This window comes from Teleopsis dalmanni, chromosome X (genome assembly GCF_002237135.1).
Source record: "Teleopsis dalmanni isolate 2A chromosome X, ASM223713v2, whole genome shotgun sequence".
NCBI lineage: Eukaryota > Metazoa > Arthropoda > Insecta > Diptera > Diopsidae > Teleopsis > Teleopsis dalmanni.
Window position 1 is genome coordinate 61,187,528 of NC_051848.1, and position 18,860 is coordinate 61,206,387.

General features: G+C 32.8%; 3 protein-coding genes across 3 annotated transcripts; all 3 read right to left on the reverse strand.

Annotated features, from left to right (window-relative positions):
- Window positions 1-1,813: 1,813 nt before the first annotated feature.
- On the reverse strand, window positions 1,814-3,433 carry LOC119690212. The gene is made up of 2 exons (XM_038105225.1): window positions 3,044-3,433; window positions 1,814-2,820 (listed from the first exon to the last, which is right to left on the reverse strand). The coding sequence occupies exons 1-2, from the start codon at window positions 3,075-3,077 to the stop codon at window positions 2,390-2,392; spliced, it is 465 nt and encodes a 154-aa protein (XP_037961153.1). The 5' UTR covers window positions 3,078-3,433; the 3' UTR covers window positions 1,814-2,389.
- Window positions 3,434-11,644: 8,211 nt separating this feature from the next.
- Window positions 11,645-12,724, reverse strand: LOC119689576. Its single transcript, XM_038104434.1, has one exon. It carries the CDS (start codon window positions 12,629-12,631, stop codon window positions 11,654-11,656), a length of 978 nt encoding a protein of 325 aa, XP_037960362.1. The 5' UTR covers window positions 12,632-12,724; the 3' UTR covers window positions 11,645-11,653.
- A 13-nt stretch (window positions 12,725-12,737) lies between these two features.
- Window positions 12,738-15,647, reverse strand: LOC119688490. The gene has a single exon (XM_038103166.1). It carries the CDS (start codon window positions 15,645-15,647, stop codon window positions 12,738-12,740), a length of 2,910 nt encoding a protein of 969 aa, XP_037959094.1.
- Between the last annotated feature and the right edge of the window lie 3,213 nt (window positions 15,648-18,860).

An 18,860-nucleotide genomic window follows, 5' to 3' on the forward strand; every position in this document is an offset into this window, starting at 1 on the left:
ACCAACGAGTATTTAATACATAGAGTGTGCATCAGGAACAAATTCACTGATCACACTGCGGGTCTACTGATAGACCCGTTTTAGGCTTTATTTTTAGTGTAACCATTGAATTGTTGAAACTTTGAATATTACGATTAAATTTTCCAAGTTTCTGAGGCTTACACTTAGAAACATTGTATTTAATATTTTTAAAATAACTCAATGGATCAATTAATCACTCGAGCATATTATTTATCTATGTGAATACCGATAATATCATTCCACATAGGTAGAAATGAAATATATTTATTTAAAATTGAATTTGCCAATTGTGGACAATATAATTCATTTTTCTCAATATTATTGCATGAAGTACTATTAAACTTCATAAATTCGACGCTAAAGGGCCTGTATTCTGATACAGAAGCCAAAGTATCAGAAGTTTCTTTGAAAGTTGGAATTTCATTAAATTCATCTGAATTGAAGTTGAATTCAAAATCTAATCAATCTGTCATGTCTTTCTATTTAGTCAAACTCTCAAGTGCGTTCTTCACTTTGGGTGTATTATTTTTGGTGCATAAAAAACCGCATTCTTTGCAGTCTTTTGTGATACATAAATTGAAAACTATTCCCATAGATGCTCTTAAGAATTTTCTTAAATTTTTAAGCGTGAAATTATTATTTTCTTAAAAATATTAACTGCTTTGTCTATGTTTTTACAAATGATTTTGCAGTAGTGGCTAACATAAATTTGTATGACAACAAAACACAATTTTTTTGGATTATTAACAAAAGTGTATGAATGGTTTAAATATTCTAAGACTTCAATATTGCCCCAATTATAGCGAAAGCAACATCTGTTACAATTCTGCGATGAATTGTCCAAAAATACTTTTGAAGCATATTTATAAATGCCTTGGACTTTCAAACTTTTTTTAACAAAAAAATTTTAATATTAAATTTGTAAGTACAATGTTATAAATTGATTGAATTATTGATATTAAAATATTAAGATTGAAATATTAATATTGAACTATTTAATCATCTATTTAATTATTTCTTCTGCGGTGGTTGTTGCAGCAGTTGCTGGGGCTGCTGTTGCTCCTGCTGTTATGGTTGTTGCAGTCGGTGAAACTGATGGCGCTCTCTGCCATTGTTGTAACCACTGGTAGTGGCTCCATTGTGTTGGCCCGAAGTGTTGTTGTTTTGCTTTGGGCAGTAATGAGGTATCAAGTTTAGATTTAATGAACCTAGATTTAGCAAGATAAGGTAGTAAATAATAGATCATGATCGGAAACAAAGGAAATCTGCAGGCCGATTCCACTAATCGCTATCGCTAAAATTCTTTAAATGCATTTTAGCAATTTTTGCGATTCTGCTAACTCGTTACGCTTAATTTCTATTCGCTAATTTTCTCAACTTTCAAAAACAGCTGATTTTTCCGGATAAATCGCTAAATCGCCAAATTTCGTATTCTGCTAAATTGGCAATCGCTAAATTTCGTTAAAAACGACTAAAATTTCTCCTAATTTGATTGTTTTTGGCGACTAGGTTTTTGCTGTCGCTTAAAGTGAAAGTATTATTTTTTAAACAAATTGAGCAATTATTTAAAATAAAATATAAAAATAAATTATATAGAAAATATATAGAAATAAATTTTGCATTTAAAGTAAAATGAAAAAAAAAAATTAATATTACAAAAATTTTGTGGCAGTAATATTAATAAAATAATATTAAAATAACAATATAAATAAATATATATTTAAACTTTTAATAAAAAGTCAATTAAATAAAACCCAATTAATATTGAAAATAATTATTGATTATTTCATCATCTCTTGCTAGAAACGCTTCAGGGACGGGTTCTTGTGCTTCAAAGTCATTATCTTCATTTATTTCTTCGTCCGTGTTTTCTACGCACTCAACATCATTAACTTCGTTCATTACATTATGTGTAATAATGAAGTTATGTAGAACCAAACATGAATTAACAATTTTGCCCGCTGTTTCAGGATCATACATTAAAGTTCTTTCGCTGCTAAGGCAACGAAATCTACTTTTTAATAATCCGAAAGAACGCTCAATGCAATTTCTCGCCTTTCGATGTTGCACATTATAATTGTTATGTGCCGTCGACAAATTATTTCCTCGAACAGCAGGTGTCATCAAAAAGGGTAAGAGGGGATAACCGCTATCTCCTAAAAACAAAAACAGAATCAGTTTCTCAAAAAAATTAATGTACAATCAAGTTTTACCTATTAACCGGAAATTTCGGTCCCCATTTTCGTACTTTCGAGTAAGAAGCACTCGTAAGGCGCTGGCTCTCCATATGGATGCATCATGTGCAGTGCCGCCGAAGCGAGCATTACAAGGTATACATAACATATATAACATTATATAGATAATAAATTTAATCTGAGGAATCTGAGTACATCCCCATACGCGGATATTTATGATACGGGACATAAGAACGGGTCTCCTCAAGTATATCTCGTTTGGCATCCTCCATTGAATACTCTTCCTCCAGCACATAATCGCCCATTAAACTGGTACTAGATAAACGTCGTTTTGTGGGATTAACAGTACCAGAAGCACCATCATTTTCAATCTCGGATACACTAGCATCTGTGGGACCAATCAATTTACGTAAGGCTTCTTTACGTTGGATTTTACAGGGTATGCATCTACATTTTGGAATATCGATACCGTCGCATTCTTCGCATACACACTTACAAGAAACACCGGTTACACATCCTGAACACCGGTAGGGGTACCTTAAATGCAGCAGCTTACCCCCTTTAACAAAACTACCGCGGTAACGCGAACAAGATGCATTAGAGTCTGAAATATATATATTAATAAAAATAATAATAAATAATAAATAAAAATATGTTTCACAAATAAAATGTGTTTTTACAAATATAAATAAACTTAAACATAAATATAAAATAGGAGAAAAGATATAACATATGTGGTGGATTGAGAATTATAACTTACTATAAATTAGATATAATTTACAATAAATTGTATATATTACTATACATATAATATATTGATTTCTTACCATATTCGGAGGATGATGAGAGACCATACAGCATCCTTTTCTGCAGACATACACATGCTCAATAGCTAAATTAGGGGTTTTAATTTTTATATGAGTGCAATCAATTGCACCAATTACCCCTGGAAACCGAAACTTTTCATAAAATCTGCAAATAATTGTCGATTAACTACATTGTATTTTAACACAAGATTTCGAAGATATACTTCTCTTTTATAGCGCATAATTCCTGAATTGTTCTGGGCAATTTGATGTACTTTACTACAAAATACCGATTCATTATATTTGCAACCTCCTTAACGCATCTACTAACAACTGCTTGAGAAACATTTAACAAAAAGCTTTGGCCCACAGAACGCTGATAACATCCTATAAATTAACATAATTGATTCACTTTTTTTGCAATTATTAAATATCAACTTACCTTGAGCAAAAAAGCGCAAAGCAACAAGTACGCGTATGTCCCTCGAAATTCCATCTGATCGACTTCTCGGTACCATGTACGGAGTTATTTCTGCCAAGAAAAGCTTACATAAATATTTCGAAAGACGAAATATTTCAATAAAACGCGCATCAGATATAGCGAAGGGGTCTGTAGAATTCCGCAAACATTTTCTTTTCCAACGTAAAAGATTCCGTGAATCTCTCACATCACCAGAAAAAAAAAATCTCCTTCTTATCAAAAAGTCCATTATTTAATTAATTCACACACCAATGTTATATTAATTGAATATTAATTTAAATTTCACAATTGCTAAATATTTTTTGTTGAAGTATGTGCTTTTAAATTTAAATTCAAATTTAAATTATAAGTCCAACAGCTGATATTTGTTTACAATTTTTGTATTTATTTTGACATTTCAGTGCATTTCAGCATTATCCGCATCGCCGGATAAATTTAGCGAAGAGATTGTGTTAGCAAAATCGCACAATCGCTAATTCTCCTAAAATAAGCGAATCGCTTATTTAAGAATTTTAGCGAAGAGATTGGAGTTTTAGCGATTAGTGATATCTGCCTGCTGATCAAATAACAACATTTTGGTCAGATCAGACACGATCACTAAGTCGAGGAGACTTGGGCGTACATTATTACTATATCTAGTAGGCACGGTATTATTCACAATGCTTAAACCAACCATAGCTATAAGGTCGTTTAGTGCAGAAACTTTAGCATTACTTAAAAGAATATCGGTAATGAAATTGCCAAATATGGCATCACTACAGTACCTTTTGCTGAAATTGTAAGCACATGTAACTATAATTTTTTGACTACCTAAATAAATACATACACATATGAATTCAATTTCACTTTCCTCAGATACACAGATCAAATGACTTTTTAAATATGATTTACAAAAAATAGCAACGCCGCCACCCAATTTATGTTTTCTATCATGTCGAAATAAAACAAAGTGGTTTATAGAGAGGTATGAACTATCTTCGAAAACAGCTCTCACATGATCTAATTTTAAGCCAGAAAAACTTCTCGCATTAAAATGAACTATATTAATACCACGTTGTTTACAAAAAATATTAATTAAAGTTTTATCTTCCATGATTAATAATTAGTATTTTCTGCTTCTAGTTTAACTCTCCGTTGTAAAGTCTTACCCATAAAATCTCTGCAATTATGGTCCGTACTCAGCTCACAAAGTTTAAAAGTATTTTTTGCCTTAACACAATTAACACATTTAGTGAAAACATTCTTGCAGTCCTTATGAGTATGCCCTGTCTCACTACATTTAGCACATACATTATCAATTTCTTTGCATACACTTGCTTTATGATTGAAGCCCCAGCATTTATAACATCTCATGACATTCAAAGATTCATAAACGATGCACCTATCCCACCTGATATTGATTCTACGATCTTTCATTACTTGTTTGAAAGCTTTACCGTCTAATTCAATTATGGTGTTTAATGTTTTCTTTTTTTCTTTTTTTTTTGGAAGATTCGTATACTTTCAAAACTTTTAGGTGTTGGAACGAGATACTATATTGATTTTTTATTGCGAGAAGTAAACTATCGCCATCTAATTGTTCACTCATTCCTGAGATTAACACTTTGGGATTACGCAGTGAAGGAGCTCCAATGATGTATTGATCACTTAGTTTTTTTTTGATATCATTAGCAAGGATTTCACGTTCTTTAGAGTTAATACACTTAATAGTTACTCTGCCATCATGCCTAGTCTGAAACCCGTTAACTTTAATATTGAGCTGAGTTGGGTTAATTTTATTTTTCAAGTCTTTTTTAGTCTCTTCACTCTGTTGTTTACTTATGGGTTTCACAGCAATAGGTACATTAGCATTGATACCCATTTTTAGCTTAGCAGAAAGGTCAACATAGTGTACATATAGTGTACATAATAAGGCTATTAATATTCGATTGTTCAACACCAGAACATTTAGTGGCAATGTGATATGCTTTATCACATACACCATCACAAACTAAACCAGTCTCTCCACGTATTGTAGAACGACACTTATTACACTCTTTCATTATAAATCAAAATATTTTATTTGCTTTAATCAAATATAATGTTACTTAAGATTAAAGTTATTTATAAATTTTTGAAACCGTTTTTGTGATTTTCAACGAATATAAATTTATTAGTTCTATAATTATTATTGTAATTTCACAAGGCTTTTTTATTTTCCACGAGTATATAGATAAAATATAAGAGAGGAACCAAAACCAACAAGAAAAAGAAGTAACGACCTTTTCAATGTAGAGTTCAATTTATTCTGATAAATGATCAGAATTTTACAAAAACTTTAAGAAAGTTTAGCATACACATAATTTGAGTAACTCTCAATAATCAAAGCTCCTTCTCAAGTAATAAAATTATAAACTTTGAATATAATTTATAATGCTTGATCGATCCAACACAATTATATAAAATAAATTTCAAAAATAAAAATCAACTAACGTTTTTTATTTTATGCATTAAACAATATTTGCATATAAATTTTACTTGCGCAATAGCGGCAGTATTTATTCGTATTCCGAGGATTCTGAAAAGAAACAAGAAATTAATTTATATTTTACACTCCTTTTATATTAACATATATATAAATTTTATTTTAAAAACACATTATTATAAAATCAAAGGTATGTATCGACTTATAATGTTGGTTGTTCAACAATAATTGAAGTATTTAAGTTCCTGCATTTGCCTCCCAGTAGAAAACGGATCGATCCGTCATCGAAGACGTCTTCAAGACATGGATACATACATGAAGACCGATCGATCCACATGTATGACGGTTTTCGAAGACATTTTCATACAAATTAGCCAAATGTCTTCAATAAATTTTTGCGTATATGTCTCGAATACCGTCTCGAAGAAATAAATTTCAAATTTCCTTTAAATAAGTAGAAAAAAATTTGTATGATGTAACTAATTGTATTTTTATTTATTTTATATAATAAGTTTTTACATTACATTTAAAATTAGAAGTTTTAAAAGTAAATTAAAAATTATGATATTAAAAATAAATTAAATTAAACAATGAAACTTAACAACTAATAAATATTATAAAAATTAACTCAAATATTTAACTTATAACTTAACATATCTTAAATTAACTAAAACTTACTTGTATATAAAAATATATATTATAATATAAAATAATTTATAGCATGTCGGAATCGAATCATCATTTGTCGATGTGTTCTCTTTTCCTTTTGCCCGAAAGTATTGTTTATTGAAACGATTTTTAGCCAGACTTAACGCATTCCGCAGGTCTGCTATAAAATCATTGAATGATTTTCCATTTCTTCTCGCTTCTGTAAATTAAAAAGAATTGTTATTTTTAAAAAGCAAATATAAAATAAGTTCTGTAATTACCAAAAATAGCATCCAGCAAAAATGGATACTCCCGCAAAGACGTTTTCCCTTTTACACCACCGCAGTTATGAGAGCGAATTATATTCTTACTGAAGATGGCTTCAATATTAGCAACATTCCCCGACAAGATTTTTTTCATTGATTCAATCTAAATAAAAGTAAAGAATATAGGTTATTATAAATACAATATATATATTAAATGATATACTTAATGAATTAAAAATGTATATATTCATATGTATATTATATGAAAATTTTTTGTTGAATACTTACAATTTCCAATTTCCTGTCTCCTTGTAATTCCTCATTAATAAATTTTTGTGCCCACTGTACTAAATGTAGCCCCAAATTTTTTCTCAGTAAAACATTATTTTCGGTCAACATATCTGCCAATTTGTCCTGCCTTTTTTCCACGTTGTCAATCCTTTTATTTAATTGTTCCATATTGTTCTCCAAAATAGACCGCAAATTAGTTTTATTTTTACTCTTGTGATTTTATAGTCAAAAAGAGATTTAAGGTGGACATTAAACTCATTGGAGACGCGGTAAGGATTAGACGATCGCATGAAGACAAGGCAGTCGTCTGCGAAGCCGCGGGAGCGGGATGTTACCTATAAACAGGTTGAAAAGGAGGGGTCCAAGAACCGAGCCCTGAGGGACGTCGGCGTCGATTGAGAAATCACGGGACAGAGAGGAACCGACTCGAACCTGAAAGGTTCTGTTGGAAAGAAATTTGTGGACTACACTGCAGAGCGTAGGAGAGAAGCCGAACTGGTGAAGCTTAAGAATTAAGCCTTCAAAGCAGACAGTATCAAAGGCTTTTTCAATGTCAAGACTTAGTGCCACAGTGGGCAGCTTATTGAAAAACCCTACGCATATCTCATTTTGGAAATGATGCAGGGCATGGACGGTGGAGGTTTGGCTCCTAAAGCCGAACTGAAAAGGGGGAATAATGTTATTCCCAGAGGAGAAGAACTTCAGCTGGCATGCTATGAAAGTCTCATAGAGCTTACTGACAGAGTTAAGAAGAGAAATAGGACGATAGCTGAAGGGGTCAGCTTTGGGTTTACCACTTTTGGCAATGGGACAAACTATGGCCTTCCTCCATGGCCAGTGCTGTACGCATGGTTGAAGAGCATGTCGCACTTTTTAAAAACGAGTGGTGAGAAACGCCTCATGGCGTAGAAAGACACACAGTCAGTGCTAGATGACTTTTAGGGCGTTTTGAGCCAAAGCATGTCGATGAGTTTGGAAGGACGTAAAGTGGCACTCGCCTAGGCCAGCCGTAAGTAGGTGATTAGTCACAAAGACTTCACCAAAGCAATTATGGTGTCCAGGTTCTTGAGGATGGCTTGGGACGCATGAGCTTGCGTTGAAGCTACCTGTCTAAGGCGATAAGTTCGGCGGCGAAGCGATTTCCTCAGTTTAATGAGGCGAAGGGTAAAAACATCAAGTGGATCTTGATACTATGGTTCAGTATACGCATATGTATGTATTAAGAGCTCCGTATTTTAATAAATAAATAAAATAAATAAATATAAAAATTTTTAAACAATTCTGATGGTGCAGTTACAATCTCATTTTCTTTCCGTATTGACTTAAAACATGATTGACAATCAATTTTTGCTAATTATTTAAATGCTTTATATACCAGAAAACAACGAAACGATGGAATCTCAGTTTCTGTTATTTCAAAATCTGTTGGACTATAGGTCACTATACAATTTTCAATTAATCTTTCACTACAAATCAAATTCCGAATCGTCTTCTTTAGTTATACATGAGATAGTATTTGTATTCGAAATGCTGTCCATTATTGCCTCGAAGGTGTGATCATCTTCTACTATCTCACAATTACCATCAGGAGAAGCTACAATAATTTTTCTGGTCATTGGTTTAGCTAAAATTTGATTAACTTCGGACACCGAAGGATGTTTGTTGTATCCTCCATTTTGTCGTAAAATTGAAAAAGTGTTTTCCCCAGTCTGTCTTGGCATAAATAATTTGTCATTACAAAATAAATGTCATTATCTTTTGCAAAAAATTCTTCTGTAAGCTACAACACAGCATTTAAAGTAATTTGAATACCTTTAACGAAATACACCTTTTTTGTTGAGTCTACAAATTTTAATGATCCAAAGTATTTCAAAAACACTTTTATGTAAATGCGGTTATTTTTGTTTTTTTTAGAATATATTAACTTTTATTTCGAAAGTTTTATGTTGTGTATCCCTACACGTGTTTCGGCAAATTCGCTTTTGCCTTCATCAGAAGAATTCCTAATATTTTCCTAATATCTTTTATATAATTTAAATCAACGCTTTTTTTTTGTAAAGCAAAACAAAAAGGATTCTTTAAATAGAGAGTGGTGAAATTTATACAATCAAAGATTTTGTCCATTTTTTCTACAAAATTTGCTGTTTCTAAAGCGTCTTCTTCAGATGAATTGGTAAATCCGACTGTTTCAACCACTGTTTTTATAGCACCATGCACTGTTCTGCTAAATAATTGAGTTGCGAACTTCACCTTCATCTTTTCAAAATTTTTGAGAAAGACGTATTGCCTTGTTATCTTGGGGCACAATTTTATAATAGCAGTATGCTCCCGTCTCCACAGTTCTTTCAATACATTAAAACTTATAATGCCATCTGATGCTTTTATATTTGTAATCAGAAGTCCATTTCGCATACTTTTAATTAAATGTGGAAAATATTATATTGTTGAAATACAAAAAAGTGTTTTCTGGACTAACCTGAAAACACGAAAATGCCTTTCTATTAGTTGAACCCTGATCGCATGTTATTAGGCGTACCGTTATACATGCTTCTTGCTCCAAATTTCTTGAAATTATATTGCTCAGGCAATTTTCTTCTAAACCATTTTCTGACAAAATAATTAAGAATTATTGACCAATTAGAGAAAAGACCTTTGACAATAAATAGACAAAGGCTTTTAGCAATAGTTTTACTTCTAAAAAAGTCAAGTTCTTCAAAGCCATTTATTTGGTCTAAATTAGCGTTGTAACGTAATTCTAGCCTTAGTCTCATTTCATCAACAACTAATATTGCAAAGTCCTTTTGTTGTGTTCCTAATCATTCAAAACACCTTCCTATTCTCGATAATAAAATTCAACACGTAATTTCTTAATAGTATGTGTTCATTTTATTTAATTATTGTTATAATGCATAAACTCAAAGTCTTGAAATTTTAAATTTTTGCCGATCGACCTGACTCTGATGACACCCTATTGAAGGTGCATCCATAACACTTTTTAACTTGTCTGAGTACGCTGGCTTTCTTTCTCAAGCTTTCGAAACCTGTATTTAAAAATTCTCATTTCAAATTTTTTATATGTGACCAGTTGTTGATTGTTTTTTCATGTGGCTAATTAATTTTCAATTTATTTCTTAAATATATATATATGCCGATCGAGATACGTGAAACATATTTTAAGCTACTAGTTTCGTGTTCTCATTATATTCCTTCTGTCGCGCTTTTAGGATCATTTTACAAAAGTTTTTGGTCTCAGTATTTACATTTGCAACAGAGTCAATGGCCTGAACTACAGCGTTTTTATTTGCAGTAATTTTTGTACTTTTTCTTTAATTTTATGTTTTCCTTAAGAAGATTGACATATTTCCTTCTGTATGTGTTTACGCGTTTAGTTTGTATTTCACAATTACAGCAGAATACCTCATCTTGCATACCACCTGTTGGGGCTTCAAGCGTTTTTGAAGCCACTGCGAAATAAACGAAAAACGAGGACACACAAAAAAAGCAGAACCGACTCGTTCAAGTTTCACACAAATAATAATTCTTTATTGAATTCAAAAAAAAATATAATACAATTATAGGGTTGCCAAGTGCAACCAAAAATAAAGTATTAAAATATTAAATATTTTATATAAAATAATAGCAATCATTTCACGAACATTCTCCCCCCATTGGAACGGTCGCGTTCCAAGAGAGATCATTTACAGGCAAGATGCAAAGCTTTGTCACGGCACGTTTGAAAACCCCATTTTTGGTACGCACTACCACAACACGTACGACACCATCAGGACCAGGTATAATTTCAATAACTCTACCTAGTAACCAGCGCAGTGGTGGAAGATTATCATCCTTTAAAAGCACTATTGCACCGAGAGACATATTAGGAGTAGAGCTTCGCCATTTTGTTCGTTCTTGTAACAATGTAAGATACTCAGTGCTCCAACGTTTCCAAAAAACTTGTTGTATGTGTGAGATACGCTGCCAATGATCAAGTCGATTGAAATTCAAGATTGTTAGGTCAGGCTCAATGATAGATGTTAATGGAGCACCAATTAGAAAGTGGGCAGGTGTGAGAACATCAAGATCTTCAGGACACTCTGAAAGTGGGAAGAGCGGACGAGAGTTAATGATGGCAGCAATTTGACAAACCAGTGTGCGTAGTTCATCAAAATCTAAAATTGTTAGACCAATTGCTCGGCAGAAGTGCCATTTCGCTGTTTTTATGGCAGCTTCCCACAGGCCACCAAAATGTGGCGAACCAGGAGGTATGAACTTCCATTCAATGCTGTCACTAAGACATTGCTGTTGTAGCTGCTCACGATGTTTTTGAGAGAAGAAAAGTCTTCTAAGTTCGGCCAGTTGATTTTTGGCACCGCAAAAATTTGTAGCATTATCTGACCAAATAATTTCAGGTTTGCCACGAGTTGAAACGAAACGTTGTAGTGCTGCTAGAAATGCTGACGTTGTTAAATTTTTGACTAATTCTAAGTGGACAGCTTTGGTTGCAAAGCAAATGAATAAGCAAACATAGCATTTGCTATGCCAGTAATGACGAAAGCACGAGTAGGATGAACACGATCCTTAGGTAATTGTCCCATGATATGCTTTGCAGTTGTTGGTTTGGCTCGAAAACATATAATACATTGGTTGATGACTTTTGATACTAGCTTTCTACCTCCTATCGGCCAGTACTGAAGACGCATTGAAGCAAGCAAAGACTGTGGGCCTGCATGCAGCATTTTGCGATGAAAATGATTAATGATGGAAGCAGTGAGCGGATGATGCTTGGGCAATATAATTGGATGCTGTGCATTAAAGTCTAGGTTGGAGTTTTTTAATCGACCACCAACGCGAATCAGGCCATAATCATCTAAAAAAGGTGATAAAGAAAGTAACTTACTTGAGCAGCTGATTGGTTTTTTGCATTCCAAGTTGTGATAATCATTACATAAATTCACCTTCTGAACCATTCGAATTAATATGACAGTACCTTGCAGTATGTTGTTAGTTGTTAAGATAGCAGATCGGTCTTTGGTGATGAATTTGTGAATATACCCAAATACACGTTGCAATTTATAAAAGGTGTTGATGAATTTACAATTAACTGAAATATCAGTTATTTTTACGGTTGAAACAAGAATAGTCTTACGCCTTTCAGGCAAGTCATGCTGGAGGGAAAAAGTTGCAGGCCAAGTATTTCGATTGTCAAGCAAAAACGGTGGTCCACATTTCCAAAGTGATGAAGTTAAGAGTTCGTCTGGAGTCGCTCCTCTTGACAAAATGTCGGCAGGATTTAAATCGGTGGGAACATGATACCATATCATGCCTTTAGTCATATGCTGAATTTTGCTCACTCGGTTGGTCACGAATACGTTGAAAGTAGACGGCTCAGATCTGATCCAAGATAATACTATAGATGAGTCAGACCAACAATGAAATTCAGCATTAAATATATTTAGCATTGAGATTTGATGAATTAGTTGAGCTAATAAGGCTGCGGCACATAATTCCAATTTTGGCACTGTCAGTGTTTTTAAAGGTGCTACTCGAGACTTTGAACAAAGTAAATTAGCAGACGTAGAACCGTGAGATTACATAGATGCAAACACCATATGCATTCATACTAGCGTCACAAAAGGCATGTAGTTCGAGTGCTGCATTAAGTAAAGAGACATAACGTGGGAATTCCAATTTTTGAGTTATATGTAGACGATTGTAGAGGTCAGTCCATGCGGTGTGCAGTTGATTTGGAAGGCTCTCGTCCCAATCTAGTGTATGCTTCCACAAACACTGTAAAAATATTTTTGCCTTTGATATCAAAGGACCAACAAGACCAAGCGGATCATAAAATCGTGCAATAACAGAAAGCACAGAACGCTTTGTAACACGCTTTGAATCCTGACAAGGAACAAAGGTGAATAAGAATTTATCTTCGGTTGGATTCCAGATTAGACCAAGGGTTTTTGTAAACTCACTGCCATCATCGAAATTGAGCAATGGCTCTCTGTCGGCTTCAGGAATGTCATCAAGAGCAGCTAATTGATTCGAACACCATTTTCTAAGTTTAAAATTGCCTTTATTGAGCAATGCAGAAGTTTGTCTCACAATGTCTTGAACATCATTAATGCAATTACCACCGGAAATTAAGTCATCAACATAAAAATCTCGAAGAGTAATTTTGGAACCAATAGGAAAATTTGATGATTCATCAACCGCTAATTGTTGCATAGCTCGAACAGCCAGGAAAGCCGCAGGCTTTGTGCCGTAAGTGACAGTCTCAAGTTTATATACCTTCAGTGGTTCCTGCAGGTCATCTCTCCAAAGAATACATTGTAAAAAAGTATCTGGAGGTGTGATGCGAACACAACGGTACATTTTGCAAATGTCTGCAGTTACTGCAATAGGAAAAGAACGAAAGCGAATAAGTAAATCAATAAGATTTGGTTGAATTGTAGGACCGGCCATTAATATATCATTTAAAGAGTACCCAGTTGATGTAACTGCTGAACCATCAAATACAACACGAAGCTTTGTAGAAGAACTGGATTCCTTGATAACGCAATGATGTGGCAAAAAATACTTGGGATGACTTAATTCTTCATCAGTCAATAGTGACATGTGATTAAGATGCAAATACTCCTTTATAAATGCACTATATTGCGACTTTAGATCAGCATTTCGTTGTAGTTTACGCTCCAGGTTTTGAAAACGGCGTACAGCTTGTTGATATGAGTCACCAAGCGATTGAACATCTAATTTGATTGGTAACCGAACTGAGTATTCACCAGTTACTAAACGAGAAAAATGTGCTTGAAAATGGTCTTGACAATCTAAATGCTCTTTTGTAATTTTGATTATAGGATCGAAACAACTTTCTAATTCCCAGAATTTTTTCACTTGTTGATCCAAAGGGTGATACTGATCATTCGGATTTAATTCACCTTTAAATGTGACTAATGAAGATGATGATGTTGTAGAATATGGACATCCTCCTGAAACTACCCAACCAAGAAGGGTTTTTTGTAACACTGGTAATCGAGGAGCTAAACGAATTTGTCCTATACACAGGAGATCAAAGAAGAGAGTTGCACCAATCAGAACATTAATTCTTTGAGAGTTATAAAAGTTTGGATCGGCAAGTGGAAGATTGTTTGGAATACTCCAATCAGCTATGTTGACGCTTGTGCTCGGATGCTGATTGGTTATTTTGGGAGCAATCACTGCAGTGATGTTAGCGGAATAATCGCCAAAACGGAATTGTATTAATAGCTCAGCAGTGCTATCAGCGACAAAGTCTCCATCCGCGATACCGGATACTAATGTGACTGATTTCGTAGTTTTAAGCTTAAGTGTGTTGGCGAATGCTCTTGTGATAAAATGCAGTTGTGATGCTGAATCCAAAAGAGCACGACATGGTACAAAAACACCAGCATGATTTTTTACTAATATGACAGCAGTTGGCAGAAGTACGCATTCATTTAAAGGATAATTTTGGCTTTGTTGTGAAGCGTTTGTGGAAACCAAGGAAGACTGCACATTTATTTTCGTGTTATTTATTTGATTATCACTCGGCACTGTATCTGAAAATAAGGGAAAACTATTACTGTTATTGGAATTACTCAAATGCAAAAGAGTGTGGTGAGTTCCTGAGCAAACACGACAACGCGACGACTTGCATTGTTTTAAATAGTGTCCCTTCTTCAAACAGTTTAAACAAAGGCCTAGTTTTCTAGATTCAACTAAACGAACCTTTGGAGATAAATTGGAAAATTTAGAACATGTGTAAATAGAGTGAGTCTCGTTGTCACAAAATGTACAGCCATTTGAGCTTGTTGTTATGAACACCCTTTTTACCATTGAAGAATGATTGACTTGTTTGTTCTTGATATGTGCATTAATTTTTGTGCCGTAATTGATATGCTCCAAAGTTTTACATCTGTTGTCAATGAAATCTGCCATTTGATCCCAAGTGGGTATTGTATCAATTGAAGCTTTCTCTTCCCATTTTGCTTGAGATGCAATATCTAGTCTTTGCGAAACGAGGTGTATTATCAGACAATCAGCAATTTGCTCCTTGCTGCCCAGCGTGGTCAATGCATGTAGATGTGAATTGATTTTATCACTAAGACATCGAAGGTCACTAACAGCATTTGGTTCGACACGTCGCAAACCAAATATCTCCTTTATGTGTGCCTGAAAAATCAATCTCTTGTTGTCAAATCTTTTAGAAAGTATATGAAGTGACTTAGCATAGTTAGTGTCACTAATTTCGAGTGACTTTATAGCATCCAGCGCTGAGCCTTTTAAACAAGATCGCAAATGTTGAAGCTTTTCAAGATTGCTAAGTTCAGTGCTATCATCCACAATAGTTCCAAACATTGAAATAAAATGCGGCCAATCAATAATATTACCACTAAAAGTGGGAAGTTGAAGCTCAGGCAGCCTTGAGCGCGAGTACTTTACGTTAATAGAAGGCATTTCGTCATTTGCCAGAAACTTACTTGTGGAATTTCTAATATTTGTCTGTCGACTAGACAACTCTATCATTACTGCAGATTGTTTAATCATAAGCTTTTTTATGATGTTTTGAGTATTAGTCTTTTTCTTTACAATAATTATTACTTATATTTTATCAAATACTAACAATGTCTTTTACGAGGTGATGCTAATTTATTCACTTAAATAAATTGCTTTAAAAAATTAATACAAATTTTGTTCAAATTATTGTAGTTTACGATTTATTTACTTAATTACACACGTAACAATTCATATTATATATATTTTATTTTTTTTTTTAACTATTTATAAAACATTACTGTTTAATTTTAGCGCACAGACTGTCTTTCTTTACACACTTTTCAAAGAGAACAAAAAAGGCTTTTTATATTACAATAGAATTCAAGTTGCAAATTAACATGCGTACGAATAATTGAGTGCGAATGTCAAGAGCTGAAAGCTCAAATGAGTAAAAGAAATGACTCAAAACTGGTATTGATCTTGCTCTACATTATTCGTACACATGTTAAAATGCTTACAAACTCAACTTGCTAGATCTACCAAAGCACCGTGCTCCAACACAGATTTTATGTTAAAGCAAGTTTGTTCAAAATTACCTCGCACATCACTTTCCAGCTCAGTAAAGTCTTCCTGTTCAAGACTCGATTGAGCTTCATCAAACTTAGTGTTGAGTTGCTGCAGAGAGTCAACAAGAAGTTGTAGTTGCACTTCGTGACAATTATTTAAAAAATCGGAAGATAGCTTTATTTCTAAATCATTTAATTGCCTCAAAAGATGAGAGCATTTTAATTTCAAAAAAGTGGGTGCATTATTTTTCTCACCTTCCATTGTTAAAATTAATCAAACAGCAATAAAGAAATTGATTAATGCAGTGCTGCCGACGCAGCAATGTACTGCAACCGAAATGTCTAACAATATATTTGAAAACTGTAAAGCAATGCTGCCGACGCAGCAATGTACCGCACGAAATGTTCAACGGTAGTTCCACAAAATATTTTATTAAAAAATTTGAACAATATTTAAAAAATATTTTCACTAAAGATTGGTTAAAATGGTAGCTTTGTCAACAGTTAATGAATTAATTCGCATGGAGAATTACAAGACTTAAAAGAAAACATTTGCGATGAAATACCAAGGAAACGCAGGACATTAGAGAATATGGGAGCCTCGCATGAGGAATTTTTAGAAATTGAAAGACAGATTTACAATGAAAATCCAAACAAAGTGATTGTACTAGACGCAAATTATACAAACAAAATAGGAGAAGAATTAGAGAAAATGGAAGAGAACTCAAGCGATAAAAATCCTAACGAACTCAACACACTGGATGTTTAGCATTCGCAAAAAATGTAATATTTTTTTACGCAAAGAGAGAAACTGCATCCTATAATAATACCATCACGAAATAGTACTTGTAAAAGAGGATTAGCGTTATTTTGTAATTTATAAGAATATTTCTAGTTTTGTTTAAGTAAATGTATTGGATTATATCAGTTAAAATTAAAAAAAAAAAAATAATAATAATAATAATACAATTATAGGGTTGCCAAGTGCAACCAAAAATAAAGTATTAAAATATTAAATATTTTATATAAAATAATAGCAATCATTTCACGAACACCACCTATATCGCAAAAGTTCCTTGGTGGTTGCGCAAAATTGCCCGTCTCTTCATCTACAGCTCCTAAATTGTGTATAGGGTAAGCACCTTTTTTTCAAGAAACGGTTGCCTATATCTGAAGGTGCAAAATGCTTGTCACAAATTTCATACATTTCTAAAGGAATGTCACATTTTTCACGTGTTACAATAAATAATTTTTATATAATTAAATTGTTTACAAATATATTTTTATAAAAGATAATCATAATAATAACATCCGTTTAAATCGGTATAAAATCGGTATACCGATAAAATAAAAATACAATTTCATTTATGACATTATTTTTTCAATTTTTTCTTTTTTTTTTTTTTAAATATACGTTAACTATATTAACATAATCCATTTGTTCTGAAGCTGTATTATGTGTAACCCTAGACTGATTGAAATCAGTTTCACTAAAACTATCAGTTTGTTGTGGACATGTTGGTCTATTAATGTTTTGGTTCCGTCAACTATAAAACTTATTAGGGTTCTTATATGGTGCGTTATAAGAGATATTAGTAAAATAATCATTATTGTATGCATTTTGATGCGAATTTCTAAAGTGATTACATTGAGAACCTGTTTGCTGATTATAACGAATATTTTTTTCAATTACAATATTACTATATTCGTCATTTTCTTTCAGAATTTTTATAGCAGAGTTAACGTCTGCAACCATATTAGCATTAATTAAAGCTGTTAAGTGATAAGGTAGTCTCTTTTTCAGTGTTTTTTAGCTTATTTGTTTTAATTCATTATACAAAAAGTTAATATTTGCTAAATTAGTTTCCCTTAATTTAATATTATCTCTAATTTTACATTTTTCTGAATTTATTTCTTCACAAAATTGCTTAACATTACCTTTAAATTAAATATTACTTATTAACAACAACTGAGTTATAATTGGACTAGAATCCGCAAATTCATTAATAAGATGTGCTTTCAATTCATCCCAACAGTTTGGTTGGGATCCAATAAAGTCGATCGATCTTGCAAATCGACGTGTGGTCCGCAATGTCTTTATGATTCGTTGAATTTCTTGTGTTTGCTTTACCAGGATATCTCTACTGTAGACATCGTGATCAAAAGAATTTGTGTTGTTCATAACCATTTCTTCATATTCTGATAAGTTGGTTGAGTGTACCAGGTAAAAATAGTTTTCATATATTGCGGCGTTTCCATGTGTGACCGCTATGAAAGGTGCTGGTGTGTAGTCCATGATCCTTGATGTTGCAAATTTACAAAATAGTAGTAGCAAGATTAGTGAGTCCATTCCAAACAAAATAAATCGTGGATATAATCTGTAATTATTATTATTATTTTTAAACTAATTCATACAAAAAGACAAAAGACAATTACAAAAAGTTTTTTTTTTTTATTTTATTGAATTACACAGAAAGGTTGTTGATTTGCTTACAATAAAAGAATTTCTTTTTAGTATTTTTTGAAAAATTTTGAAGAATAATTTTAAAAAAAATAAAAAGAATTTTTGACAACGTTTTTTATTTTTATTATTGAATGTCTCACAAAA

Bases quoted from the DNA above. Each gene is read 5' to 3' on its own strand.
- LOC119688490 (XM_038103166.1), bottom strand. From the start codon at position 15,647: ATGCCTTCTATTAACGTAAAGTACTCGCGCTCAAGGCTGCCTGAGCTT.
- LOC119689576 (XM_038104434.1), bottom strand. From the start codon at position 12,631: ATGCTAAATATATTTAATGCTGAATTTCATTGTTGGTCTGACTCATCT.
- LOC119690212 (XM_038105225.1), bottom strand. From the start codon at position 3,077: ATGCTGTATGGTCTCTCATCATCCTCCGAATATG. The intron at 2,821-3,043 runs GTAAGAAATCAA...TATATATTTCAG, and splicing joins CTCATCATCCTCCGAATATG to ACTCTAATGCATCTTGTTCG.